Genomic DNA, 24,913 nt, shown 5'->3' with positions numbered 1-24,913 from the left:
GGGCTCATCCAGAGCTAGTGCTTGCCATGGATTTGAACAACTACACTTCTCTCCTGGTATTTTCTACTTTGTTTCATGGCAAGATCCACACAGTGCCACAGTGTCCTCAGAGCTGTGTGAGGCACCAGTGCCTTCTCTATTCCAAGAGACTCGTACAGACTTGGTAAGGGGGTAAAAACCTGGGCGTTTGTTTAAATTGCATGAGAAAAGATCTAAATATTGCATAATGCAAGAATAATGTGCGTACTAGGAAAGTCCTGGTAATAAATCCTGGTTCCCTAACCCCATTTGTACCATTCCTGGAATATTTTCGTGCTGCAGCTGTCTCTTCCTCACCCTCCACTGCCTGTAGATTGTCTTACCAGCCCTCAGATATTTTCATTAATGTATTTGAGTCCTTGTGCTGCTCACGGTGTGCTTCTGTATCCAGCCCCCCTCTCTGTCTTGTCTTTCTGAGTCTTCACTTCCATTTACAGCTCTGTTTTTCTGCTTGTTGAAAGCTTTAGATTATTAACCCTTTGTAAACCATTGCTCAGTTGTCAAGTACCTCAATGTCAGGACTGCTGCCTCTGATCCCCAGGCCCAGGTGATCCTCTGACTTTTTGGGGTGGTGTCAGCTAATAGCAAAGCTCCATTTTGACAGCTGCCTTCCAATAGCTGTTTTGGGCATATGCTGTGTTTTAACACATGCTGTGTTTGCAAACCCAGCTTCTACTGAGAGCATTATGTCTTAACTCAGACAATTATGGTGCAAAGCACAGGCCACCTGAGAGAACTGCAAGAAGTGGGACTAGAATGGAAGGAATGTTAACTGGAAAGACAGAATTGCATTTTAAACAGTTTTCACTAGACTGTAAATAGGAATGGACTGGAAAACCAGAAAAATAATTTTTTGAATGTTGTTTGGATTTTTCAAGAGTGAGGTTTAATGTTAGAGAAAAATATCAGAGAAAGTATTGAACAGAAAGGAAATTGGAATCAACTGACAGGTAGCATGTGCTACCTGATAGGTTAATCAGTACGTCTCTTGAACTCTCTTTGTAAGTTAAATTTCATAAAAGCCAGTCATACTACTAATGGCTGCTGGTGAGGAGCGGTGTTTACAACAGTAGCCCTTAGATTTGTGTTAGCATATACTTTTTCTAGTCTTGGACTTCTTTCTCATTTTTACTCAGGGCCTGACAAAGTATTTTCCAGCGGAGGCTGAACAGACATCACTGTGTTTTGGATTTACCTGCCTCTTCTTTTTCCATTTACACCAAGGACTTTTACTGCTAAAACAGAATAGAAATATGTACTGGCATGTGCCTGTAGAACATTTTACTGTGGAGCTGGTGCTTTCCTCATTGGTATGAAGCTTACTAGTGTGAGAAGTCCTATGGAATGATAAGCCCTGACAGTAAAACTTACATTTGGCACTGAAACTTGTGAAACAGAAGCACTGCTGGTTTCAATCTCAATTTAAAAATTGGGTCTGAGCATACTCAAAATGTCTGTAAGAAAGATTTCCAGGATGTATCAACAGTGAGCTGGCTTTTTCAGAAGTTACTCTCAGTCCTATAAATGCCAGCTGTTGAACTCCTCTGGAAAAATGTATGCGTGTTACAGAGGGTGATGTGTTCTGAAGCCACTGTGCCGGGCGTTTTCGGCCCAGCTGCGCAGAAGGCAGCCCCGCGGGGCTCGTGCTTCTCGCCTGCGGCCCGGAGCGATCCGAGCCGTGCCAAGGCTGCTGGAGGCGGCAGCCCCGGCGCAGCGGGCACTGTTCCCACTGTCCATGTGGTGTGGAGGCTGCCGGGAGAGGGAGGGCCAGGCCTGCTGCCGGCTGGCAGAGGGCTGCACGGGGCAGCTTTGGGGAGCACAACCGCCTCGGGAGCAAAGTTCTGGACTGCAACGCTTGCTCCGAACTGATGGGCTGAACAGCGAGGAGAGACCCTGGGGCCCGTGAGGAGGCTGCTTGGAGCGCAATTCAATGCAGAGGACGATGAGATCCCCCAAGACTACAAGTCCCAGTGTGCAGTACTGCTCCTGCGCTTGTGTAACCAACACCCTGGCCCGGGAGAGGTGGTGGGCAGCCAGGGCTTGTCTCCCACACAGGCCACTGTCAGAGCTGTACCCTGGCAACTCCTCTCTGCAGAAGGCAGAGGGAAAGTGCAGGCTTTATAAGCACCAGATGCTCCGTTCTCCAGGGGTGTGCACACCCCTTGGCGATGGAGGATGTGTTGGGACTTGAAACACATCCCCACAAGCAGCGAGGGAGCAAGAGGGCAAGTTATTGCTGAGTTCCCAATAGGGAAATGGAACGGCCATGGCCTTACCACAACCCTACTTCTCTGCCAAGGGAAGTTGTGCTTCCTTTCCTCACGTTTTCAGTGTAAGAAAAATGGAAATTTCTCTGGGCAGCAGGGTTGGTGGTTGGCTGCTAAACTTGCTCCCTAGTTGGAGAAAGCGTCTGGGAAGAGGATCGGGAGCGTGTGCAGGCACTGGCTGGCAGTGTGGCTGCAGCCCTTTAGTGAGAGCACAAGGCCACTCACTCCTCGCATGCAGAGCCTTGTCCTCAGGAGGGAATGCTGAGCCCCATGGAAGAAGAGTGAACTGAACAAGGTCTTCTCTGCCTGGCCCCTGCAGAGTGCGACTGCACATGTCGCAGTACCTCCTGCCTCGTCCTTTGACAGTGCCGTTTGGGCCACGCTTACAGGAGCCCACACTTTTGCTGACGTGCGCGCCGGGCTGGTGTTCAGAGACAGCATCACCTAGAGCTGAGGGGGGTGAGGCCCCCAGCTCTGCAGCCGGCTGTCGATGCCCGAGTCAGCCTCGGCAAAAGCTGTTCGGGTCCCCAGCTCCCGGGAGGAGTGTTCGCTGCTGAGCTGTGCCAGCCCTCCCCTGCGCTCTACGGGAGCCTGTCCCTCGCTGCGGCTCAGCCGAGCGCGCTGTGGGGCCGCCCGCCCCGCGGAGCCCGCCGTTGCCGGCTCCGTGCCGTCCTGCTCCCCTCCCCAGCACTGACCTGCTCCCCGGGCCGGCAGCGCGGGCGCCACGTGGCGCCGGGGGCCGCGCCGGGCCCGTCCCGCTCCCCGCTGCCGCCGGACGGGGCGGGCCCGGCCCTGCCGCCGAGCGGGACCCGCGCTGCCCCGGGGCGGGGCCGGCCTGGGCTGTCCCGGCGCCGCTCCTCACGGCCTGACCCGCTCCGCCCGGCCCCGGCCCCGGCCCCGTCGCCCATGGGGAGCGCGGCCCGGCGGCGGCCCGGCGGCCCCGCTTGCCCATAGCCCGGCGGGGCATGCCCGGCCCCAGGATGCCGGCCTGGGGGATCCTGCCCGTCACGCTGCCTGCCTTCACCATCACCGGCATGTGGATCGTGTGAGTGCCGCGGGGTCGCCGCCAGCCTCCCACGCACGGGCGGTGGGGCCGGGGCCCGGGCCGGGTGCTGCGGGATAACTGAGGGCCGGGGGCTGGAGGATGCTTTAGGGTGGGATGCTGCGAAGTGAGATGCAGCGGGCTGGAGGTTGCGAGGAGCTGCTCTCCTCGGTCATGTTGGGGCACTTCTGGACACTCAGGGGCTTCCACACCTCCCTGAACCCCCATAGCCGCCCTGCGTGGTCCCCGCGTCCTCTGCAGCAGCGCTGGCATGTGCCTCCCTGTCCTTAAATCCCTGACACCCTGCGGAATCGCGCGCCCCTGTCCCGGCGTGAGGGCGGCTGACGCTAAGGTGGCACAGGAACGGTATTGAGAGGCACGCCACCAGCCCAGGAACTGCAGCGCCAAGGCTACAGTCCGTGAATGGGCACACATCCCATCTGGTGGGTGGGTGGATGGATGGATGGATGGATGGATGGATGGATGGATGGATGGATGGGCGGGCCTTGTGCTAGGAGTAGAGGCTGTGTCACTTGAGTGAACAGTACTAGTGCATCCCAGTGGTCCATTTCTCAGGCCTTAACACTGGTAAGCAGTGGATGAAGGACTTTTCTCAAAGGTATCAAGAGGTTCAATATAGGTGGTGGGACTTCCTGAGGTGTGGGATGGAGCAAAAGCATCCCACATACATGCAGGTTTCTCCAAGAGCTTCCCCCTGAGGTATCACCTGTCCTACTTCACGACAAAGCCAAATGTTGAACGTGGTGCTAGGAACTTATGCTGCAAGTTTTTCCCTCGGACACCTTGCAAAGCATGGTCTGTCTCCCGTGAGTGATCCTGGGGGGCAAATGCCCCTCCAGACCAAAGCAGCACAGGTGGGAGTTGCTGCTTATGATCCTCACAGCCTGAGCTACCCTGGGAGTGGCCCTTTTGGAGACCTGTGCTGGGAGATGGCTCGGAAAGGGGTCTGCTCCTTGGTGGCTGGGGGTGCTGTTCCTTGGTTTCCCCATCTGTCCTGCTCTTTGCCTCTGTTCTGAGAGCATCCTTTTTGCAGCCCAGCTGTACACGGCCAGCTTGGGAAGGAGAGGGGTTTTCATACTGGTGTTGGGGCCTGTTTTTAACCTGAGCTGTTCACAGCTGCCAGTGATTTGAACAACAGGGTACTGCCCACTGCTGTGGCTGCCCGGCAGGAGGGCTCCTTGATGGCTGGGGTGGGGGCCATGGGGCTGAGACCCCATGGAGTGGAGCAGGATGCATGTCATGAACCCCTTGTTACACTGACTGAGGCACAAGGGTGACTCTGCAGTGAAATGCTTGATGGAGCTGATCTCCCCATAATGCCCTCCCAACACACTGGCTACTTTTCCAGACTTCCTTTAACTCCATTGCTGGCCAGCCAGGGGCTGAGGAAAGCACGGCAGAGCCAGTGCCATTGGGTGTCACCCGGCACAGCTGGTGGAGAGCCCCGATGCCAGGGGCATGCCAGGCAGGCTCTGTGACAGAGCAGTCCCCCAGAGCCCGTGGAGCACAGCAGCACGATGGAGAAGAGGCCCCACAGAAGCAGCTGCACTGAACTGGAGCAGGAGATGGCTCTCAGCAGGGATGGGGGTACAAAGCGGGGGAGCCTCGTCCCAGCAGTGGGAGTTCTGTAGAGCATGCACTTGTTTTTCTTTTTCCTGCTTTGTAAAGCTGGGAGGTGCCACAGGATGAGTGCTGGCCCCTGGCAGGCAGTAAGGCCCTTTATCCTCTGCTCTGGTCACTAGTCCCTGGGGCTGCTCTGGGTGCTGGCAGGGAATGGGGATGCAGGGAGACGGGTGGCTGTGGTAACCCTGTTGTTGTCTCTCCTCCAGATACGCCATGGCACTGTCCAACAACCACATCTGCCCTGTCCACAACTGGTAAGGTCTGTGGGGAAGCAGGGGCTTTTTGGCACATCCTGGCTTGATTAGACCTCATAATGACAAGTCCCTCCATACCTGTCCCACCTGTCTGACCAAGCTGTGTCAGACCACTGGGTTGCTGAGGCACTTCCTGCACCATGACTGTGCTGAAGGGGGGTTGGGGATGGTGGGAGTACTAAAAGGGCACAGAGCTACCTTCTTCCCCAGCAGACGTGGTGGTGTTGGGGTGCAAATGCCACAGGGCACATGCCTCCTGCCCAGCCGAGTGGCTTTTGGGAGCAGAGCAGCTTGGAGCTGCTGTCAGGGCTGGGCTGCCCTCCCTCCCCTGCTCAGGCTCATCTGTGGTAATGGCTGCTCTGGTGAACAGTCCAGCCTCGCTGCAAACCAGGCGGGGTGAAAAGGAGGCCTTTGAAAAAACACAGCATGTAGAAAGTATGAAAATAAGTGGTCAGGGAATTACAGAGGGCTATGTGTCTCCATGGAAAAGGTTGTGACTTGCTTGCTTGAGGCTAAATCTGGCAGTGCCAGGGGGATGGGATGGTCCTGCAGCACCCAGACACCCCATGGGCAGAACTGCCTGCAACACCCCCAGATGGGGGAAGAGACAAGGGCTGGGAAAAGAAACACTGTTTGGTCTCTTGGCAACTCCTTCTGCAGGGTTTTTGGCTTGTAGCGTCGCCTTAAAAATCTGCCCAGAAAGATCCATGTTAGTTTAATTCTTGCTGGAGTGTTTGAAGAAGTGAAAAAAAAAAAACCTGCTGCCATTTCCTGCCTGATGGCCGATTCTGCCCTGGGAAGAATGTGTGTGTTGGGTTGTCTCTGCCGCACAGCCAGCCCTTAATGACGAATAATGCTTCCCAGCCTTGGGCTGCTTACTTTAAACAAAATAATAATAAAAAAAACCCTCCCAAACCAAACATGGCCCCAAGAGCAGCCTTTGAGGAGGCCGTGGGGCTCCACGCCTCGCCTGGGTTTAGTGGTTGGAAAACAAAGCCACCAGTAAACTGAGGAGACTGAAAAAACATCAGAGCCCAGCCCAGCTCTTTCCAAAAAGGCTTTTTTAACCATGTGCTTGCAGCATAGCTGGAGGTGGTGGATGGACAGCCTGGGCAAGGGACAAGGCAGCACTGTCCCCCCACAGCTCCCCCCACAGCACTGTCCCCCCTCAGTCCCCCCCCACATGTGGGACTTGGGGTGTCTGAAGAGGCCCTTTGGGGCAGAGGACTTTGCACTCAATGCCTGTGGTGTGAGCAGGGGTCCCACTAGGCCATGCCAGGTAGAGGTCCTGGATGCTTGGGTGATGCTGCAGCAAAGGGACACCCAAAAACCCACTTCCAGTGTGTGCCAGCTCCTGGGAGAGCTGTGAGGGTGAGGGCGCATGAACCCCCGCAGCAGGATTTTGGATAGGGTTGCAGTCAGCAGCTGTGGTACAGGAAGGGCTGATAAGAGCTCGGGGTGCCTGGACCCACGGGGTCTGTGGGTGCAGGAGGTGCTCCCAGTGCACTGCAGTGCGTGCGGGCAGCAGAGCTCTGCCCAGCCCGGCAGTGCTGGGACTACCCCGGGCGTGCTGCTGGTGTGCCTGGCTCCAGGGCAGCCTGGGGTTGGCTCTGGTCACGTTGTCCCTCAGGCAGTGTCTCCCAGCTCCCTCCCTCCCTCCCGCCCTCCCAGCTTCGGTGGCACTGCCCCGGGGGTGCCTGTGGCTGTGGGTGCCATTCCCCACACAGCTCAGCATTCCAACCCATCCCCTGCAAACCTGGAGCTGTCAATGGCTGTGTGCCCGGCTTCCCTGGTGCTTCCATCCTGGGAATATGTGAGAGGGCTAGCAGGTGGGTGCTCCTGCTCCTGTCTGGGTGTGGGGCTGCCAGAACCCCCTGAGCCCACACCCCAGCCTGCACAGCCTCTGCCCTGCCATGGCCTGTCCCTCACAGGCTGGGGCTTGGGGTGAGCAGCAGAGCCAGCAGGCAGGGAACAGGCTGTGGAAACACAGGCATGATTCTACCTGTTGGGCAGTGGGTCACTCCCTGCAGGTTGTGGGCACATCCCTGGATTTGGGCTGCACTCAGCAGCAACTCGGCTGCCCTTGCAGGGCAGGAGACAGGAGGGTGCTGGGCAGCGTCTCGGCTCTCCTAATCGGTTCCTTTGCTGCTGGCAGGAGTTACAACCAGTCATGTGACATGGATGGCCCCAGCTCCTGCTGCACACTGGATCACATACCCCTGGTCAGGTGAGCAGCCTCAGGGTGGGGACACGGGTAAGAGCTGCTCTGAGACCCCTCCAGGGCAACCCAGGAGGGTGTCCTGCAGAGACAGCCAAGCACACACCTCTGCGCCCTCTGTCTGAGTGCTCCGTGGATCTTGTTTGTCCCCACAGCAAGTGTGGCACCCTGCCTCCTGAGAGCTGCTTCTTCAGCCTCATCTGCAGCCTGGGCTCCTTCATGGGTAAGTGCCTGCTGCCGGGGAAGCAGGGCTGGGAGAGGCTGCCCTGCACCCACCCTGGCATGGGGCAGCAGTGGGATAGGGGGGCCGCAGACAGTGGTGTGTGACAGGGCTGTGTTTCCCTCCCGCAGTCATCCTGGTGGGTCTGCTGCGCTATGCCCACCTCCTGGAGCGCCTGGGGCCGTCCCTCCTCAACACCCTGGGGCTGGCCACTGGCTGGGTCTGTGCTGCTGGCCTCACCATGGTTGGCAACTTCCAGGTAAGGCATCTCCTCAGGAGTCTCTGGGGTAGGGGGGCAGGAGAGGGCCTTGGCTGGAGCAGGGCAATGCTGTGCTCAGCAGGGTAGGGTTTGGGGTCGTTGGTTTAGTCCAGCGTCCCATCCATGCAATCCTTCCCCTGAGTCAGTGCTGTGCTTCCCAGGGTGCTGGGTGTCCTCTTTGTATATTCATAGTTCAAGTCCAGATTAAGCTGCTGGGTTTGGTTAAACCTGAGCCCTTACCTGAGCCCCCTCTGCACTGTGTCCTCTCCATGGGCACGTGCAGGGGCAGGGACATGCTGTTCAAGCTGCTCCTGATCCTGCCCAGGGGGTGACGCCAGGAAACTGTCGGGGCAGAGCCTGTGCTCACGGGGAGCGGAGCGGGCCCAGGCTTGGCAGCACACGGCGGTGCTCAGCCCCTGCCTGCTCTGCCAGGCACCGGCCTCCCGGCAGCTGCCTGTGGCAGCCAGTCCCTCCTGCTTGGCAGGAGGCTGCTGCCCACACCAGCCCTGGGAGAAGTTCTGCAGGCCCTGATCCCCCTTGTGGCCCAGCCGTAGTGAGCAGTGCTGGGCTGTGACCCTCAGGAGGGGTGCAGGCAGTCCTGATGTTGCTCAGGGCAGAGGGCAGCCCCTGCCTCTGGGCACAGCCGGGCTGCTGGCCCATGGATAAAAGAAACAGAGCTCTTTGAGATCCCAGCAATAGATGGTGGATCCAAGTTTGCTTTTCAGCCAGGAGTCAGGCACAGGGTGAGCTGCCTGGACCTGCTCCCAGCACTGTGTGCACCCCTTCCTGGGCAGGAATACAGCTCCTGGAGCAGAGTCATGCTGTGATAGGCAGTGTCCCAGGGTGTTGGCACTGATGGTTTCTTCCCCACAGGTGGATCACGCCAAGGTGCTACACTACATTGGGGCAGGGGTGGCTTTTCCCACCAGCATGCTGTTCCTGCTCCTGCAGTCCATCCTCACCTACCGCATGGCAAAAACCCGAGGGCAGTACTGGACCGGCCACTTACGTAGCATCCTCACCACTGTGGCCTTCTTCACCCTCGTCTTCAGTATCCTGAAGGGTGTGGGAAGAAGACTGGTGGGAATAGGCTGGTGAAAGATGGTCCTGATGGTGGGGTATATGCCCCGTATTCTCTATCCTTTGGTCTGGCAGTGAGGCATGGTGCCAGGAGAGGAGCTGGGCAGGGCACTGAGGGTGAGCAGCTCACTGCAGGTGTAGGCTAGAGGAGCATCAGTACCAGGGCTGGGCAGGGGCTGAGGAGGGGAAGGGATGCTGGTGGGTGTCTCTTGGGGTGCTGGCATGCCCCAAACAGCTGTGCCCTGGCTGCTGCAGCCCAGCCACCACTGCAGGCTCCAGTCACACCCCACCTAGGTCTGGTTAATTGTTGGACTTTTTTAATGGACAAAGGTATTTTGAGCCCTTGGCAATGCAATCTGGGTTACCTCTCTTACCACAGCTGAGTACAAAAGCGCTGTGTGCAGGTGCCAGGTGGGTGCCTGGCAGCACCTCTGTCAGCCAGAACTTCTGGGCACTCGCCAGCCAACCTGCCCATGGGACAAGGAGGGGTTTGGTGAGCAGGTTCCAGGGTCTGCAAACACTTTACCAGGGAGGGAGGGCATGGCATCAGATGGGCTGGAGCTCAAAGAATGGTCCCAAGTGTGTGGCTGGGGAGTGAGGAGCTTATTTGGGACTGAGGTTGGAGATAAACTGGGAAACAAGGTAGTGTTTATTGGGCAGGAAGGGGAAAAAGCATGCAGTGTCCATAGATCCCAAAGAGGCTGGCTGGGGTCTGGCTGAGGCGAGCTGCACGACAGGAGCCTGGAGGTGCTGGCAGGCCTGTCACATATCAGAGGGTCCTGCTCTATCACCACATCAGGCAGGCAGGCTGGGAAGCAGGCAGGGAGCTGGGAAAGGCAGGGCTGCTGCAGGACCATGCCAGCTGGGAGGGACAGGAAGGGCATGTAAGGACAAGGAAGACAGGACTGGTGCCCATCTGCTGTGGCCATTCTGCTCTGTAAGCTGTGGGACTGTCAGTGGGCAAGCAGCGAGCTGTGGTGTGGACAGTGTGGGGAAAGGGCTGGGATCTTTCCTGATGGGATGAGGGGAGGGAGCAGACGGCTCTACACTGTACAGGTCAGGTCCCTGCTTCTGCAGCTCTCCCAGATCTTGGTCTCACTTGCAGAAGGCATGGGAGGCTTCACCTGGAGGGCTGGGGAATGTGCCTCCTCCCCTCACCTGTAGTAGCTCTTGCAATAGGTTTCCCTGGAGATTTTTGATGGGGATGAGAGAAGGGTAAAGAAATTCTGGTAGTGGTAGGATCTGGAGAAGTGGGAGCAGGCCTCTTCTCTGGGGTGGGCCAGCCTGCAGCACAGAAGGACAGGAGGTGCTGCAGGACTGGGATGCAACAGTTCAAACCCTGTTTCAAAGGTTGAGTTTTATCATCTTTGACTGTATCCTGTGAGAGGATGGGGACCACCAGCCTGGCTTGAGGAAGAGGCAAGGAGTATGGGGAAGTTGAGCATCTGGGTACCTGGCTTGCACTGAGACCTGCAGCCTGAGCTCCTCCTGCTCTGGCCTCTTCAGATAATCCCAGCCTGGCATCAGTGCAATGATTTACCAAGGCTGGTTTGGGCATGTGTGCCACCGCTTCACCTGTGCCAGGGCCCTTCTGGTGCTGGAGAAGCATGTGGGTGTTCCTCAGTGTTAGGAGTGGTGGTGTGTTTCCTGCAGAGGATGGGTACTCATGTCCACCCCAGCATGCGGTAACAGTGGGACATGGTCCTCCACGGGGTGGTTGGGGTTCAGCTGTACTATCCTTGACTGGGATACCCTCAGGTGGCGTGTTCTTCATCCAGGAGAGCTTCGTGCTACAGCACGTGGCTGCCTTGTGTGAATGGATGTTCATCATTGACGTTCTGGTTTTCTACGGCACGTTCACCTTTGAGTTTGGGGCCATCTCCACAGACACCTTCCTGGTCCTGCTGAAAGCCAGCCGGGCCCCCAAAAGTTACAAAGGCGAGAGCAGCCTGTCCAGCACAGCCCACATCCACAGCCATGTGGAGGGCCTGGCCATGGCCTGATCCCCACAGGAGGCAGCCCATAGAGGAGACCCCAAATTGGGCTCTGCCAGTGACTCCCAACCTTGAATATCTCTGAAAACCCCGCTGCTGTGTGTTTGTGTGTGTGTGTGTGTGTGTGTGTTTATGTGTTTTTGTGTGTGTGTGTGCACGTGGGCCTGCGGTGCTCTCCACTCTCAGCAGGAGCTGTGTCCAGTGCTCCTCTGGCAGCTGCTGCCCCTGCAAGAGCTGTCCTCTCCCTGCCCACGGGGTTTGGGGTCACTGCTTGGGTGTGGGGATGCCAACCTGGTGCTATCAGCAGAGCCAGGATCTGCCCCTGGGCGTTTGGGGTAGCCTGGTCTGAGTCAGGCTGCTGAAGGCAATCATACTGAGGCTTCCTCCTGTAAGGGACGTGGGGGAACAGGGGGCTCACCCTCCCTTCACCACACAAGCCTGGTGTGCTGGAAGGGGAAGAGATCTCTGTTCTTCCCTCCTCCACAGGGGTAAGCAAGCCTTCCAGCTGGCTACTGTGACTGTCAGAGGAGCCAAAAACACAGAGTGCCTTTTCCCTTTCTTGGGAAGTGACTGCACTGCTGGTCTGTCTGCAGCCCCAGTGAGGATGGCAGCAGGGGGTCTCTCCCTGCCTGCCTTCCCAGATGGGGGTGGTGTCTCACTCTGCTGCAGGATGACACCAGCAGCCCCAGCTGGACTGTGCTGACCCCCCCCCCCCCCCCCCCCGCGCCAGGGCTCTCACTGCTCAGGGCCTTGTATGCCGTCAGTCAATGGCTTTTCCTACATTTTTTCAGCTTTGAGAATTGCTGAGGCAAGTTTCACCGCCCTGGTCACAGCATTTCCCTGCTTCCAGCTAGTTTGGGAAATGAGTCTCCAAATTTACCATCACACAGGGGATGTCCTGCAGACACCGTGGCTGCTGAGCAGGGAACTTCTGCTCTGTGCCGCTGCCAGCCGAAGCTGTCCCGCGGAGTGCAGCCATGGAAAGGGGAAGCACTTCAGAGGAAGCATGTGCCCCATTCTTCTGGGACTCCCAAATCCGTCCGCTGGTGCCTTGGCCAATGCCTGCCTGGCAGGAGCTCATCCCCCTCAGTCGCAGCATCCTTGGGCTGAGGTGCAGCCTGGGGTGTCCTGGGCAGGGGTTGAGGTGTCGAGGAGTATGAGTGCTGTGTGTGCATGCCTGTGTGTGTATGCATAGATCTACAAATACATACACACACACACACACACACACACACACACACACACACATATATATATAAAATCCCTTTGTCCCTGGAGAGGGGCATTTACTGCTGCTGCTGCGCGCATTGATCAAGTTGGGCTTTCCTATTTGCCCACCTTTTCCAAACCGGCCTGTAAATCCACCAGTATATGTAGTTCAAAGAGGAGCCTTTCTGACTTTTGTATCTAATATATTTTTTAAAAAGTATATATAAAGACAACAGTGAATTTACAATAATAAAAGTGAAAATCAGCCGTGGGTGAGACAGACGGTCCTTCTCCGCTGGAATAGCAGCTGGCCTTGGGAATGGGGTGAAGGGTCCTGTCCCCCCCCCCCCCTCGGAGGACAGCCATGAGCCCGGGGCTCGGTTCCCTGACCGGGTGCCAGCCAGGTGGGATAGGCGATATCGCCGGAATGCAGCAGTCTGGAGTTGCCCGTCCCTTCGGGGGTCCCCTAGCCCGCCCTCCTGCTGTTTCCGCCGGGCGGAGCCGGGTCCGGGAAGCCCCGGGAGGCGGAGTCGGGTCGGGACTTTCCCGGTACCGCGGCCGGGGCGCGGCGGCCGGCCCGCGGCTGGGTGAAGGTAAGCGGCCGGGCCGGGGTGTGGGTCCTGGGGGGTGCCGGGGGGACGCGCCCGAGCAGCGGCGGCCAGGGCTACCCGCGCCAGCGGGAGAACGGTTCCCAGGGAAAGGGAGCTGAGCGGTCCAGAGGTTTAAAATCCCTGTGCTTGGGCTGCCCGTCCCAGCGGAAGGGTCCTGGGCTCCCTCTCGCTCCAGCTGCTACACCGGTCCCTGGTTGCCTCTGGCCGGCCATGCGGCCAGCTGGGGTGGGGGTTGTTGGGAAGATCCAGGTTGGAGAGACAGTTGCTCTCTTGGAGGGGAGAGGAGACAGCAAGTCCCAGCGCTGGCGGTTACACCCTTTTCCCTGCCGGTGGGGAAGTTCCCTATTTTCTATGTTGCCAGGTGTTGCCACACCTTGCTATGGGCCAGGTTCTGCCCCATCCTGCAGCTCTCCCTCTTGCGTCCTGAGCCCTGCCTGCGCTGGAGCCGGGCTGGCCTGCTACCCGCTCCGGGGGGAATCAGATCTGTGCCTGCAGACTCGGCAAGCTATAGCCCAAATGGAGCCTTGAGCACCAACACGGCAGTGGTACTGTGGGTAGAGTGGAAACTGGAGTGAGTGAAAGACAGCGAACGCGGGGTTGACGCTGGCAGGGGTTCTCTAGGGGCATACAGCTGCATTAATAGTTCATAACAGCAGAGGAGCTGATTTACAGGCCCTCAGAGGAGAAAACCAGAAGATCAGTGGGTGGCTGGGGTTTGCCAAAACCAACTTGATAGCCACAATGGGAGTAAAGGCATTTTATGCAGACATATATACAAACGGCTTCAGTGCTCAAAGGCAGGCTGTCAGGAGGAGAAGGCTTAGGAAGCTTTCAGAGAGAGGGGATTTCTCTCTGCCATACTTGCTGGTCAAGGACTTGGTTTCCAGGAAGGGTCTCAGAGCAAAGTCACTGTGAACGCAATATGAGAGAGACTCAGCAGCCTCTTGGCAGTAGATGCTGGGATTCCAGGGATGGAGCAGAGCACAGGATTTGCAAAGAAAACAAGGCCAAGTATTTAGGGCTATTGTTTGCAGGTGTTAGCAGACCCAAGGGAAATCAAAATGTGAAGGGAAGAGTATGTTAGAGGAGCAGCCAGCTGAGTGGCTGGAACATGTCAGCTGTACACCAGTGCAGTTCAGAGCAGAGCTGTACTCATGCTGCCTCCTGCATTTCTGGAGCACCCTTTCCCATGGCTACTAAACACTCCTGCCTCAGATGGGCTGACGTATGTTTCCCTCCTGCCTGCAGGGCATCAGCTCTGCAAGTCAGCCGACTGTCATGGGAGGAAAGAAAATAGCACCTGCATTACTAGGTCATGTTCAAGGAGCTGCAGGCATGGAAGACTGGCTTTAACTCTCACTGCTTGCCAAAAGCTGGCCCTTAATTGAAGCACTCTGGCTGGCACAGGAAGGCTGTGCCATCTGGCAAGGGTGCTGTGGCAGTGCCGCACTCCAGGTCAGGGAGCTGATGCTGCTCTGGGAACTGCCTTGCAGCTGGATTGCTGCTCTTTTCCCCCATTCCCAGCAACGCCCAGAGAATCCTTCCTGAACCCTAGGAATGTGTGAAGATGGGAAGGAATTAGCCAAGTGAATGGGGTCTGCAGTTCAAGCCCATGATTCAGGGCAAATGTGTGGGGAAGACAGAGCAGGGGATGCTACTGATGGAGGAAGGAGAGATGTGTTCCTTTCTGGCATGTGTGGGGGATAAAAGCTGCATATGCTACACTGCTAGGGGAAACCCCAAGTCCTGGAGGCCAGAAAGGCATGCTGCTTGGCACGGGAGGCAGGACATCACCTTGAGAGCAGGTCTGAGGTTGCCTGAGGTTGCTTTTCCAGGAAAAAGGAAGCAGGTGGTGACACCATCTCTGCTCAGCAAGCAAGGTGGACTTCCTCCAGCACACACTGCACAAGGGTGCAGGGATATGGCTGGCAATCTCCAGAGACAGCCAGAGCTGGGTGGGATGGGGAGATGCAGGTACAGCTCCATGACATTCTTTAGTCATGCTGTTTGCTGCAACAAGTGGAAGTGTCCTGGGCAACAGTGAGTGAGCTGTGAAAACCTCTCAAGAGGAGATGGAGCTGATGCCACTGGAGAAGGGGAGTTGTGCTATTCAAGGGGCACAGTCTATTCTCATCCAGCAGGTTCAGGCCTTGACTCCCCCACCAGGCTCAGTGGGTGTAGGGTAAGTGGCTGTTCCCAGCACACTGAGGAAGGTTGTTTGTCCCTTTGTTCACCTCTCTGGAAGATCTGTGTCCAGCAGATAGGGTGGCTGACTGGTGGTGGCAGACTGAAGCTGTCCAGGTGGGTGATCAGTGGGATCCCAACAGCAGGCAGTCTGTGCTGCTTCCCACAGACCAGTAGGGGGTTGTGTCCATGTTCCTAGGCCTTCGGAAGCCCCTGCAGAATGACAGGAGGAAGGTCCCCACCTCATTTTGCAGTGCTGGATCGCTCCTTTCACCTTCCTTGCACCTTCCCCTGCACTTGCAAGTCCCACAGACCCCACATCCCAGGCTGCACAGTTGCCTGAGATGCATCTCCTTGCGTAGGTGGCAGACCAACCGGAAAGAACCTCAGGCTTGAGGTCACAGGACAGTCCCTTTGGAAGACTTGAGTGGCTGAAAAATCTCTTTGATATAGCTCTGTTCAGCTTCTGAAGAATATGAGTCACACACGGATTGAACAATCCCCTTCCTTCCCCTCTTCTCCCACACACTCGAAATCCCCTGAGTGGGACCTGCAGCAACCACTGATTCAGAAATTCATGGTATGAGGGCATTGTGGAGTAAGATGCGGGATTTCTTTTTCTTTTCATTGGTTAGTGAGAAGAAATGCGGAGCGTGCCCGTAGGCTCTCCCCTGATCCTGCCCCTTTGCTAGAAGTCGCCGGTGGTTTTCTGTGGTCAGGCAGACCTGACCCCAGCAGAACTCCCGTCTGTGGTACTGGCAGTCCCTATGGCGATGCTGGGGCTGAACGGGTTGCTGAGACCAACCTCTTCCTCCCCGGTGAGTAGGAGGGTGTGAGCGTTGTGGGCCCCTGCTGCTGGCAGTGCCTTGCTGCGGTCGGCGGGAATTATCCAGTGCTGAGTGCTGGGGCGGTGGGAGATGCTTCCACAGGGAGCTCTGGAGCTGCCACTTCCACTTTGAAGCCAGTGGAAAGGAGGCAATGGGAGCGCGGATAGCGAATGCCTCTCTCTGGCCACCTCCGCGGGTAGGATGCAGGGGCTGCTGTGTAAGTTGAAACTGGGGAGAGGGAAAGCACCCTTTTGGGTGCCTGGCAAGGGGCTGCTGACTCTGCAAGGTCCTGGAGAGATCCCCTTGTCCAGAGGGGAGCCAATGGACTTGGGGACAGCACTTTGGGGCGACTCCTGTTTTGAGTTCATAGGGGCTTAAAGACGACATCCTGGTGCGGGAGACACATCCCTGTGCAGGATGGGATGATGTGGGTAGGGATCTTGGGGGACCCAGGGGTTTCTGCGGGGTTTTACGGCTCGGGCGGGTGGTTTCAGCCGTGCTGCACTGCAGGTCTTGCTGGGGAAGGGCTCATGGCAGCGCAGCGGGGACTGGCACCCGTAGCGGGACAGGGGGCCGGGGACGGTGTGGGGCAAATCCCTCCGTACTCTCGAGGGGAAAATACGGCACATCTGGCGCCCCGGAGCTGCCAGGCAGCGCCCGGGCGAGAACGGCCGGGGGAGGCGGGCGGGAGAGCTCCGGGATTTCCAGCCCGCCCGGGGCTCCAAGTCCAAAATTCCCAGGCGAGGAGGGGACAGCCCGTCCTATTGCCCCGAGCGGCCGCCGGCGGGCGCAGGAGCAGCCGGGCCGAGCAGAGCCCCGCTCCGAGCAGAGCCCCGGGCCGAGCAGAGCCCCGCTCCGAGCCGTGCCGGGCCGCCCTTCGCGTTCCGTGTCCCCTGTCCCGTGCCCCGAGCCGGGCCGGGCCGTGCCCCCGGCCGCGGCGGGGCGGGGCGGGGCGGTGACGCGCGGTCCCGTCATTTCCCGGCTCGGCGGGGTTTCTAGGGACTTTCCGGAGCGGCGGTGCCTTTCCTGCAGCCCCGCTCCCCGCTCAACCCCCCCCCTCTCCCCACAGGCCGGCGGCCGGCCCCGCGCCGACATGGACGAGCAGTTCCAGCCCGTGAGTGCGGCACGGATCGGATCGGATCGGCCCGGGGGGCTGTCGCTGCCTGGTCCCGGCCCCGGAGCTGGGCAGGGGGCAGTGCCCGACCCCACGGGTGGGGTGGGAGGTGGGGGTCCGTGCCTGCTTCCGGGATGGGAGGTGGGAGGGTCTGTGTCAGCCGCCAGGGTGGGCACTCAGGGGTCTGCACCTGCCCACCTCTCTTCCCGGGGAGGGATAGGGATCTGTGCCTGCCCCGATGGGATTCTGTGCCAGACTGCCATCACTCGCCCAGGGTAGTTGGGGGATTCCAGCCCCAACACACTCATCACACTCACCTTCCCTCCCATCACCTAGTGCCTGGATGGGATTGACTATGACGACTTCAGTTTTGGCTCCCACATGATGGAGCAGAAGGAGCCTCTGATGGAGACAGGTAAGGGCCCCTCTGGCTGTACCCTTCCAGGGGTCCCCAGCTGCGGTGGAGTTTCCCAGCAGGTTGACTCATGTCTTTTAGTTGCCAGAAGCACCACAGGCTTTGTCCTTACTGGTCCCACTGTGGGCTAACTGGAAATCCCTGCCCCATGCCACCAGGATGGGGCTTGTTCCATCTGTTCCTACTACTCAGTCTGCCAGGGACTGCCAAGTTGGGCTGTGACCTCCCGGGAGTCCCTGTTTCCCAAGTGGCAGAGCATCCTCTGGCCCTCCTCTCCTCTTCTTGCCTCTCTGACTGCTGTTCTCAGCTGGGCTGTGACAGCACAGGGTTTGGGGGCTCTGAGGACCCCCGTGGGACAGACAGGGGTCACAACACCTTCAGTGCTGTCCCTCTATCTCCAGCATCCTTAGTGAGAACATGCACTTTGGTTATCCCATGTTTCTCATTGGTACCTCTCCTTTCTGTCCTCCAGTGGAAGGTCCCTACCTTGTCATTATTGAGCAGCCAAAGCAGGTAAGGATGTCACCCAGGTAACGACAGGTGTAACTGTCACCTTTGCTCTCATGGCATCAGGCTTCGGCCACCCTTGGCTGACGCGCTCTTTGCCTCCACAGCGGGGTTTCCGATTTCGGTACGGCTGCGAGGGCCCTTCCCATGGGGGGCTGCCAGGAGCATCCAGTGAGAAGGGGCGCAAGACCTATCCCACTGTCAAGGTGAGCAGTGCCATGGGAAGGGGATGGAGCAGTGTCCTCAGCCGCTAGTGCATGAGCATTAGGAGGGAGCCTTGAAGGAAGGACAGGAAATTTATAATAAGCTCTTGTGTATCTCCTGGTGCTGGAGGGATGGGAGAGCTGTGGCAGGAGGGGTGATGGCCATGGGGAGGGATAACAGGGATTTGTAGAGAATCCTTCAGGTTCCTGGCTTGTTGTTCCTGACCCCCATCTCCTTCTTCCCTGCAGATCTGTAACTACACAGGGATGGCCCGGATTGAGGTAGACCTGGTGACGCACAGTGACCCTCCCCGTGTACATGCCCACAGCCTGGTGGGCAAGCAGTGCAACGAGGCTGGCAACTGTGTCACGATCGTGGGACCCAAGGACATGACTGCTCAGTATGTGCAAGGAGGACCCAGGGTGGTCCTATGTGAGGTGGCTGTGTGTGCTGCCTGCAGCTTTTGAGATGGGGAGAAGATAGGGGTTAGTGCACTCTGGAGCTGGGTTTGCTGGATGAGGTCAGGTGTGTGTAGTTCATTGTTACAACTCTGTCCCCATAGCATTTCGCCTGTCTCTGGGTTTTGACATATGCAGCTTATTTTGAGCTTCTGTCCTTGAGGTTGCAGCTCCCCAGCTTTGCGGATGACTTTTGAAGTCAGCCTGAGTCACAGTTATTCTGCCACTGCTGCAGTTGCTCTTACATATCCATCCCTGGTTCAACTTGGTACCATTTGCATCACTCTGACCTTCAGTCCTCCTGGTCTTGCCTTTGACAGCCCTCTGGACTTGTCACCTGTGGGAGCCCAGAATTTCTCGGGCTCCTTTTCTCTCCTCTGTGGTTGCTCCTCTTCTGCCGCACACACACTGATTCCCTGCTGCCTGAGTGGCACCGCTCCGTGCTCAGGACCTTCCCAGCTGCAGGAGTATGTGCCCCTTTCGGCTCCTGGCCTTGATGCTCCCAGATCCCAGCAGGTTCCCTTTTCTCCAGGTTCAGCAACCTGGGTGTGCTCCATGTCACCAAGAAGAATATGATGGAGATCATGAAGGAAAAGCTGAAGCAGCAGAAGATGCGCAACAGGAGCCGGCTGCTGACGGGTGAGGGCAGCCTGGGGACTCAGTGGGCCTTGGCACTGTGGGCTGACAGCTGGGGGCTGGGCTTAGCGTGTGGCTGGGCTGGGTAGGAAGGGGGCCTGGAGCACTGTCCCCCCGTACAGCCTGACAGTTTGTTCCCCTGCCCTGGCAGAACTGGAGCTGCGTGAGATCGAGCTGGAGGCAAAGGAGCTGAAGAAGGTGATGGACCTGAGCATTGTGCGGTTGCGCTTCACCGCCTACCTCCGTGACAGCAGTGGGAACTTCACACTGGCTCTCCAGCCTGTCATCTCAGATCCCATCCATGACAGCAGTGAGTGTAGGGCCAGTCCAGGAAAGGGATGGGGCAGGAGGCGGTAAAGACTTCTGCACAGTGACTCCCAACACCTCTTGATCTGCAGAGTCCCCTGGAGCTTCCAACCTGAAGATCTCACGGATGGATAAGACAGCAGGCTCCGTACGGGGAGGAGATGAAGTTTACTTGCTGTGTGATAAAGTTCAGAAAGGTAAAGCCATTCTCTCCAGATGAAACCTTCTGGAGGGGCTGTAGCAGGAGAGACCCAGGGCCCTTGGGTGGTCAGGGATCTTTGTCCTTGGAGCCTGTTTGGGGCAAGAGGACAGGCAGTGCCAGTGCCACTTCTCTCCCCAGATGACATTGAGGTCCGTTTCTACGAGGATGATGAGAACGGCTGGCAGGCCTTTGGGGACTTTTCTCCTACAGATGTGCACAAGCAGGTACAGGGGAGGTGGGGAGTGTCCTGCTCTGCTTCAAGGCAGATGAATCCCTTGTGGGGTGAGGCAGCCCTGTCCCCAGCTTCAGGGATGAGCAGAACCTCATGTCCATCACATCCTGCCCACAGTATGCCATTGTCTTCCGCACACCGCCCTACCACAAGCCCAAGATCGACCGTCCAGTCACCGTGTTCCTGCAGCTGAAGCGGAAGCGAGGAGGGGACGTGAGTGACTCCAAGCAGTTCACCTACTACCCCGTGGTGGAAGGTGAGCACCACCCAGGCAGGCTGGCATGTTCCCTGCTGTTGGGGCTGCCTCTCACCCTGCTGCCCCTCTCTCCCCACAGATAAAGAAGAAGTGGAGAGGAAGCGCAAGAAAGTCCTGCCTCAGTTTCCTCAGCACTTTGGCGGTGGCTCGCACATGGGGGGGGCCGGTGGTGGGGCCGGGGGCTTTGGCTCTGGAGGAGGTGAGTGGTGATGCCTCTTCCTCCTCCTCTCTCAGATGGCTGAGGTCTGGCCCTGGGGGCTCCCTTCTGCTCACCCATCCTCCGCCCTGCCCCACAGGTGGGAACCTCAGCTTCCCATACTCCTCTGGGCTGACCTACAACAGCATCTACTCGCCTGGCCCCCACCCAGTGGGGAGCTACCAGGGGGGTGTGCAGATGAAGGGCCCCGAGGCAGAGGGGCCTGGGAGCGACAGGCAGGCACCTGCAGAAGAGCGCACGTACTGCAAGGAGCTGCAGAAGCACGGTAGGAGGAGCTGAGCTTGAGGGAGGGCTGGGGCACATTGCGCAGGAGAGGAGGCATGGACTGGGGACCTTTTGGAGTTGTGTGCTGCTCTCCACACCTGGTGGATGCAGAAGGGTGGATGCTGCTCCTGGAGGTGACATCCTGCTTTGCCCCCCAGCCCAGCTGTGCCAGCTGTGGATGCTGGCGTTAGCCCGTCGCAATGCCCACGCCCTGCTCGACTACTCGGTCACCGCCGACCCCCGCATGCTGCTGGCAGTCCAGAGGCACCTGGCCGCGTCACAGGATGAGAACGGAGACACGTGAGCACATGAGGGGTTTGAAGGGAGAGCATGGTGGTCTTCTTGTCTGTCAGAGCCATTATGGGGGCTCTTGAGGGCAGCAGGGAGTACCTGGAGAAGCTGAGCTAGGGGCCATCCCACTCTCTCTACAGGCCTTTGCACCTCGCTATTATCCATGAACAGACAGCTGTGATCAAGCAGCTGATCGACATCATTGTTAGCATCCCCAGCCAGCAGATCATCAACATCTCCAATAACCTGCAACAGGTACATGTTTTTCAGAGCAGCCAGTTCTCCTCTACCTGGGAGTAGTTCCTCACTCCTATTTTCCAACCCTGGGGGCTCCTGTAGCTGCTCCTGCTGAGGGGAGGCTGCAGATCTGAACAAGTTGCAGCTACTGGAGAGAATGGTGGTACAGAACTTTGCTCCTCTTGTGAGCGCTGCTGAGGATGTGCTGCTGTTGTGCAGACGCCACTGCATCTGGCAGTCATCACCAAGCAGCCCCAAGTAGTCCAGCTCCTGCTGCAAGCCTGCGCCGACCCAACCTTGCTGGATCGCTATGGCAATTCCCTGCTGCACCTGGCACTCCAGGCTGGCGATGAGATGCTGAGGACGCTGCTGGCTCACCTGGGCTCAGATGCCCCTTATCTGCTCCACCTGCCCAATTTCCATGGTGAGTGTGGTTCAGGGGCAATGGGCAGGACCTCAGTGGTGCCATCATGGGCTTGGCCAGAAGGCTGCTGAGCCTGTCCCCATCTTGCAGGCCTCCTGCCTGTGCATTTGGCTGTGAAGGCAAAGAGTTTGGCTTGCCTGGACCTGCTGGTCAGGACGGGAGCAGATGTGAATGCAGTGGAGAGGCAAAGTGGGAGGACCCCACTGCACCTGGCTGTGGAGATGGAGAACCTGAACATGGCCACCCACCTGGTGAAGAAGGTATGGAGCGGCTGGTGTAGTGGTGGCTGTGGGACAGGGATGGGGTGCAGGCTCCTGGCAGAAGTGGGGGCTCTGCTGAGGCCTTGGGGTGTAGGAGGAGCAGTGCTCAGGTAGCCCATCCTCATGGTCTCACACCTTTCTTAGCTGGGAGCAGACATCAACAGCCGGACTTTCGATGGGAACACCCCCCTGCACTTGGCTGCTGGCCTGGGCTCCCCCACCCTCACCAAACTGCTCCTTAAAGCTGGTAAGGCACTGCTCTTCCTCCTTCCCTCCCCATAGCTCTGGCTGCCTGTGCTGGTTGGTGCCAGGCACAAGGTCAGACCCACGGGCCTGGCTCATGCCACCCTTTCCCTACAGGGGCAGATGTTTTGTGTGAGAATGACGAGCCCATGAGCCTGTCCTCATCAGAGGCCAGTAGCGACACAGATACTGACCCTGAGGAGCAAGAGCTGGCCATGGATTTGGGGGAGCCAGCCCTGGCTGCAGAGCACAGCACCAGCTCCAAGCTCTCTACACAGGGGCACTGGCAGGCAGGGCACAGGCAGCGCCGCTGCCACACGTCCCTGGACCTGACTCGGAGCCAGAAGGTGCGTGGCGCAGCGGGACAAACTCACTGGGAAAGTTTCTGTGCAGGCCATGGCATGGATGGGGTAGAGTTCCAGGAGATGCTCCTGTGAGGATGCCTGTGCTCCTCTGTGTCCTGCAGAGATCCAAAGTGTGAGGAGGCAGTGGGGGATCTAGGCAGTGCTTTGGAAAATTGACATTCATGTCTGTCTGCAGGTGCGGGAGATCCTGCTGCAGGCCTCCCAGCAGGGGCCCGAGGCAGAACTGCCCACTGCCCCCCAGCCAGGTGAGCAGCCCCTCCCTCCCCCACCCCCTCAACTCAGAAGCACCACACCTAGGCAGGGTAACACCCTCCCAGCAGCAAGGATGGGCAGCCTGTGATGGGGGCATCTCTTTCACACAGGGAAGGTCCTGTCACTGGACAATGAGGCACTGCAGGGGCTGGAGCAGCTGCTGAATCAGGACTGCAGTGGGTCAGACTGGATCGAGCTGGCCAAGCGCCTGGGGCTGTGCAGCCTCGTGGAGACCTACAAGGACACACCCTCGCCCAGTGTCAGCCTCCTGCGCAGTTATGAGGTCAGTGCGTGGTTGGGGTGCCTCTGTCCCCTCTGCCTGTCTGGCCATCAGCCCTACTCAGTGTCCTTTCTCTGCAGCTGGCAGGTGGCAGCCTGGGGGGACTGCTGGAGGCACTTGACTCCATGGGGCTCCACAATGCCGTGAGGATGCTCCACAAAACCGAGGCACTGGAGAAGCTGCAAAGCACAGGTACAGAGTGAGGGCTGGGGCTGGTGGGCTGTCTCTGCTGTCCCTCCCATTGCCCCGTCACTAAGAGCATCCGGGGATTGCTTTGCAGAGCTGAAGGAAGACAGTGCCTACGGCAGTGAGTCGGTGGAGGAGGAGCAGGCGTCCACACTAGCCCTGAAGCCGCAGGGTGAGCTGCCGCCCAGCCAGCAGCCACAGGTGCACTGAGGAGCCAGCCAGCAGCCCTTGTGACCGCACAGGGAGCTGCACTGCCCTCTGCCTTACCCACACAAGTGCCTTCTGGACTTGGGGTCCGGCTGCCTGGACTCAGGGGGATGGGATGCAGCTGGCTCCTGCCCGTCTCTGCTCTTATTTAATGGTTCCTCTTCTGAATAAAAGGACACGGGTTCTATTAGTCTTTGCCCTCCCTCTCTCCAGCCCCAGCAGTCAGCTGGGCACTAATCCACCTGAACCCTGCCTGGGTCTGGAAGTCTGGCAGCAAGGAGACAGCTGCCAACCCCTCCTCAGCGTCCCTCGGTGCTGGGGCTGTCCCCAGCCATGGGGAAGAAACCACAGCGCACCCAAGAAATGAAGAGCGAGTTTTACTTCAGTAACTGAGAGAAGAAGCTGTACAAAGGTTTTTTTTTTTTCCCCACCACCCCCCAAGCCACCTGGGGCAAGGGTGGATTTTTTTTTTTTTTTTTGCAATAGACTTAAAAGAGCAGAATAAAAAGTTTTGACACATTCGCAAAGTCAGTGCTGAAACCAGCCAGCCCCTGGTCACAGCCCTTCACTGTGCCTGGACCCCTTTTTGGACAGTCCTGCAACCGTGCTCCGTCACTTGCACCTTGCTCTAGACAAGCATCCTTTAGCCCACTCTGGAGTAGTGAGGGCTGCCCCAGCCTGCCCCTCACCTTGGCAAGGAGGGAGCCTGTTGCTGAGGAAGGGGCTGCACCAGTGCTGCTGCAGCATGAGGACTGCAGCACTACAGACCAGGCTTTGCTGGCAGCCTCTGAGGCCCCAGACATGCATTGGAAAAGAGATGGGAAGAAAAGCTGGCGCCAGCTTTTACTGGACCCATAGGGCAGGAGGACCCCCATATCAACCCTGGCTCCAGGGGTCACCACTCCACACTGCTGCCCACCATGCCCTGGGTACGATGCTCACACCCAGGTTGCTGCAAACAGGGCCAGTCCAAGCTGCCAGCAGTGGGGGGTGGAAAATAAGGGTGATGAAGCACCAGTGCATCAGCCTCCCATGCAGCCACACATGCAGCAATGGGTGCTGCCATCTAAAGGCTGCCTCCTTGGTACTGGCAGCCACAGGGCTATCTCCCCAAAGGGTTGCTGGTGCTGAAGTGGAGCTGGGGAGCAGGCAGCAGCACACACAGTAGCCCACGCTCAGCTTGCTGTAGGGTGGGGGTGTGGGGAGCTGGATCACCCCCTGAGTCCTTTTAAAAACCTCTTTCCCCCAGAGTGCCTACAAGATATGGCTGGGTTTGTGGTTTTGTTTTTTTTAAACAGTTCCCAAAAAGCATCAAAAGTAACCCCCCCCAAAAAAACCTTCCTGGTAGTCAGCTTGATCTGGTACTAAAAAGTGCAAAACTGTATCACAAAAACTGTTCAAAAGTTGTAAGAAAGCAGGGAGGGTGCAGAGGTGACTGAGGTGGCAGGGAAGGACCAGGTGCTGTTGCCCTGCCTTCCCTGGCCACCAGCCCTAGGAGAGGGGACAGTC

At 58.0% G+C, this 24,913-nt stretch overlaps 1 protein-coding gene across 3 annotated transcripts; it reads left to right on the top strand.

The window, feature by feature from the left end:
* The first annotated feature begins 3,161 nt into the window (after positions 1–3,161).
* NFKB2 (nuclear factor kappa B subunit 2) lies at positions 3,162–23,596 on the top strand. Of its 3 annotated transcripts, XM_053983372.1 has the most exons (27): positions 3,162–3,351; positions 5,199–5,246; positions 7,402–7,473; positions 7,620–7,687; positions 7,816–7,943; positions 16,918–16,962; positions 17,299–17,377; positions 17,850–17,890; positions 17,992–18,090; positions 18,337–18,488; positions 19,079–19,185; positions 19,334–19,492; positions 19,581–19,685; positions 19,829–19,914; positions 20,040–20,178; positions 20,258–20,377; positions 20,475–20,660; positions 20,818–20,959; positions 21,091–21,205; positions 21,407–21,611; positions 21,702–21,871; positions 22,016–22,118; positions 22,232–22,461; positions 22,655–22,724; positions 22,842–23,014; positions 23,092–23,203; positions 23,292–23,596. In XM_053983372.1, the coding sequence occupies exons 1-27, from the start codon at positions 3,272–3,274 to the stop codon at positions 23,405–23,407; spliced, it is 3,150 nt and encodes a 1,049-aa protein (XP_053839347.1). In that variant the 5' UTR covers positions 3,162–3,271; the 3' UTR covers positions 23,408–23,596. The 3 variants fall into 3 exon arrangements, with proteins under 3 accessions (XP_053839347.1, XP_053839348.1, XP_053839349.1); XM_053983373.1 differs by lacking the exons at positions 3,162–3,351; positions 5,199–5,246; positions 7,402–7,473; positions 7,620–7,687; positions 7,816–7,943 and adding exons at positions 12,799–12,819; positions 15,657–15,839; XM_053983374.1 differs by lacking the exons at positions 3,162–3,351; positions 5,199–5,246; positions 7,402–7,473; positions 7,620–7,687; positions 7,816–7,943 and adding an exon at positions 12,810–12,819.
* The last annotated feature ends 1,317 nt before the right edge of the window (positions 23,597–24,913 follow it).

This window comes from Vidua macroura, chromosome 8, assembly GCF_024509145.1.
Source record: "Vidua macroura isolate BioBank_ID:100142 chromosome 8, ASM2450914v1, whole genome shotgun sequence".
NCBI classification, from domain to species: Eukaryota; Metazoa; Chordata; class Aves; order Passeriformes; family Viduidae; genus Vidua; species Vidua macroura.
Note: the sequence above shows the minus strand (reverse complement) of the source record. Positions and strands in the feature narration are given on the sequence as shown.

Coding starts and splice junctions, on each gene's coding strand:
- NFKB2 (XM_053983372.1), top strand. CDS start 3,272: ATGCCCGGCCCCAGGATGCCGGCCTGGGGGATCCTGCCCGTCACGCTG. Junction 7,688..7,815: donor CAGCCTGGGCTCCTTCATGG/GTAAGTGCCTGC, acceptor TCCCTCCCGCAG/TCATCCTGGTGGGTCTGCTG. Junction 20,378..20,474: donor GGGCTTTGGCTCTGGAGGAG/GTGAGTGGTGAT, acceptor CCTGCCCCACAG/GTGGGAACCTCAGCTTCCCA.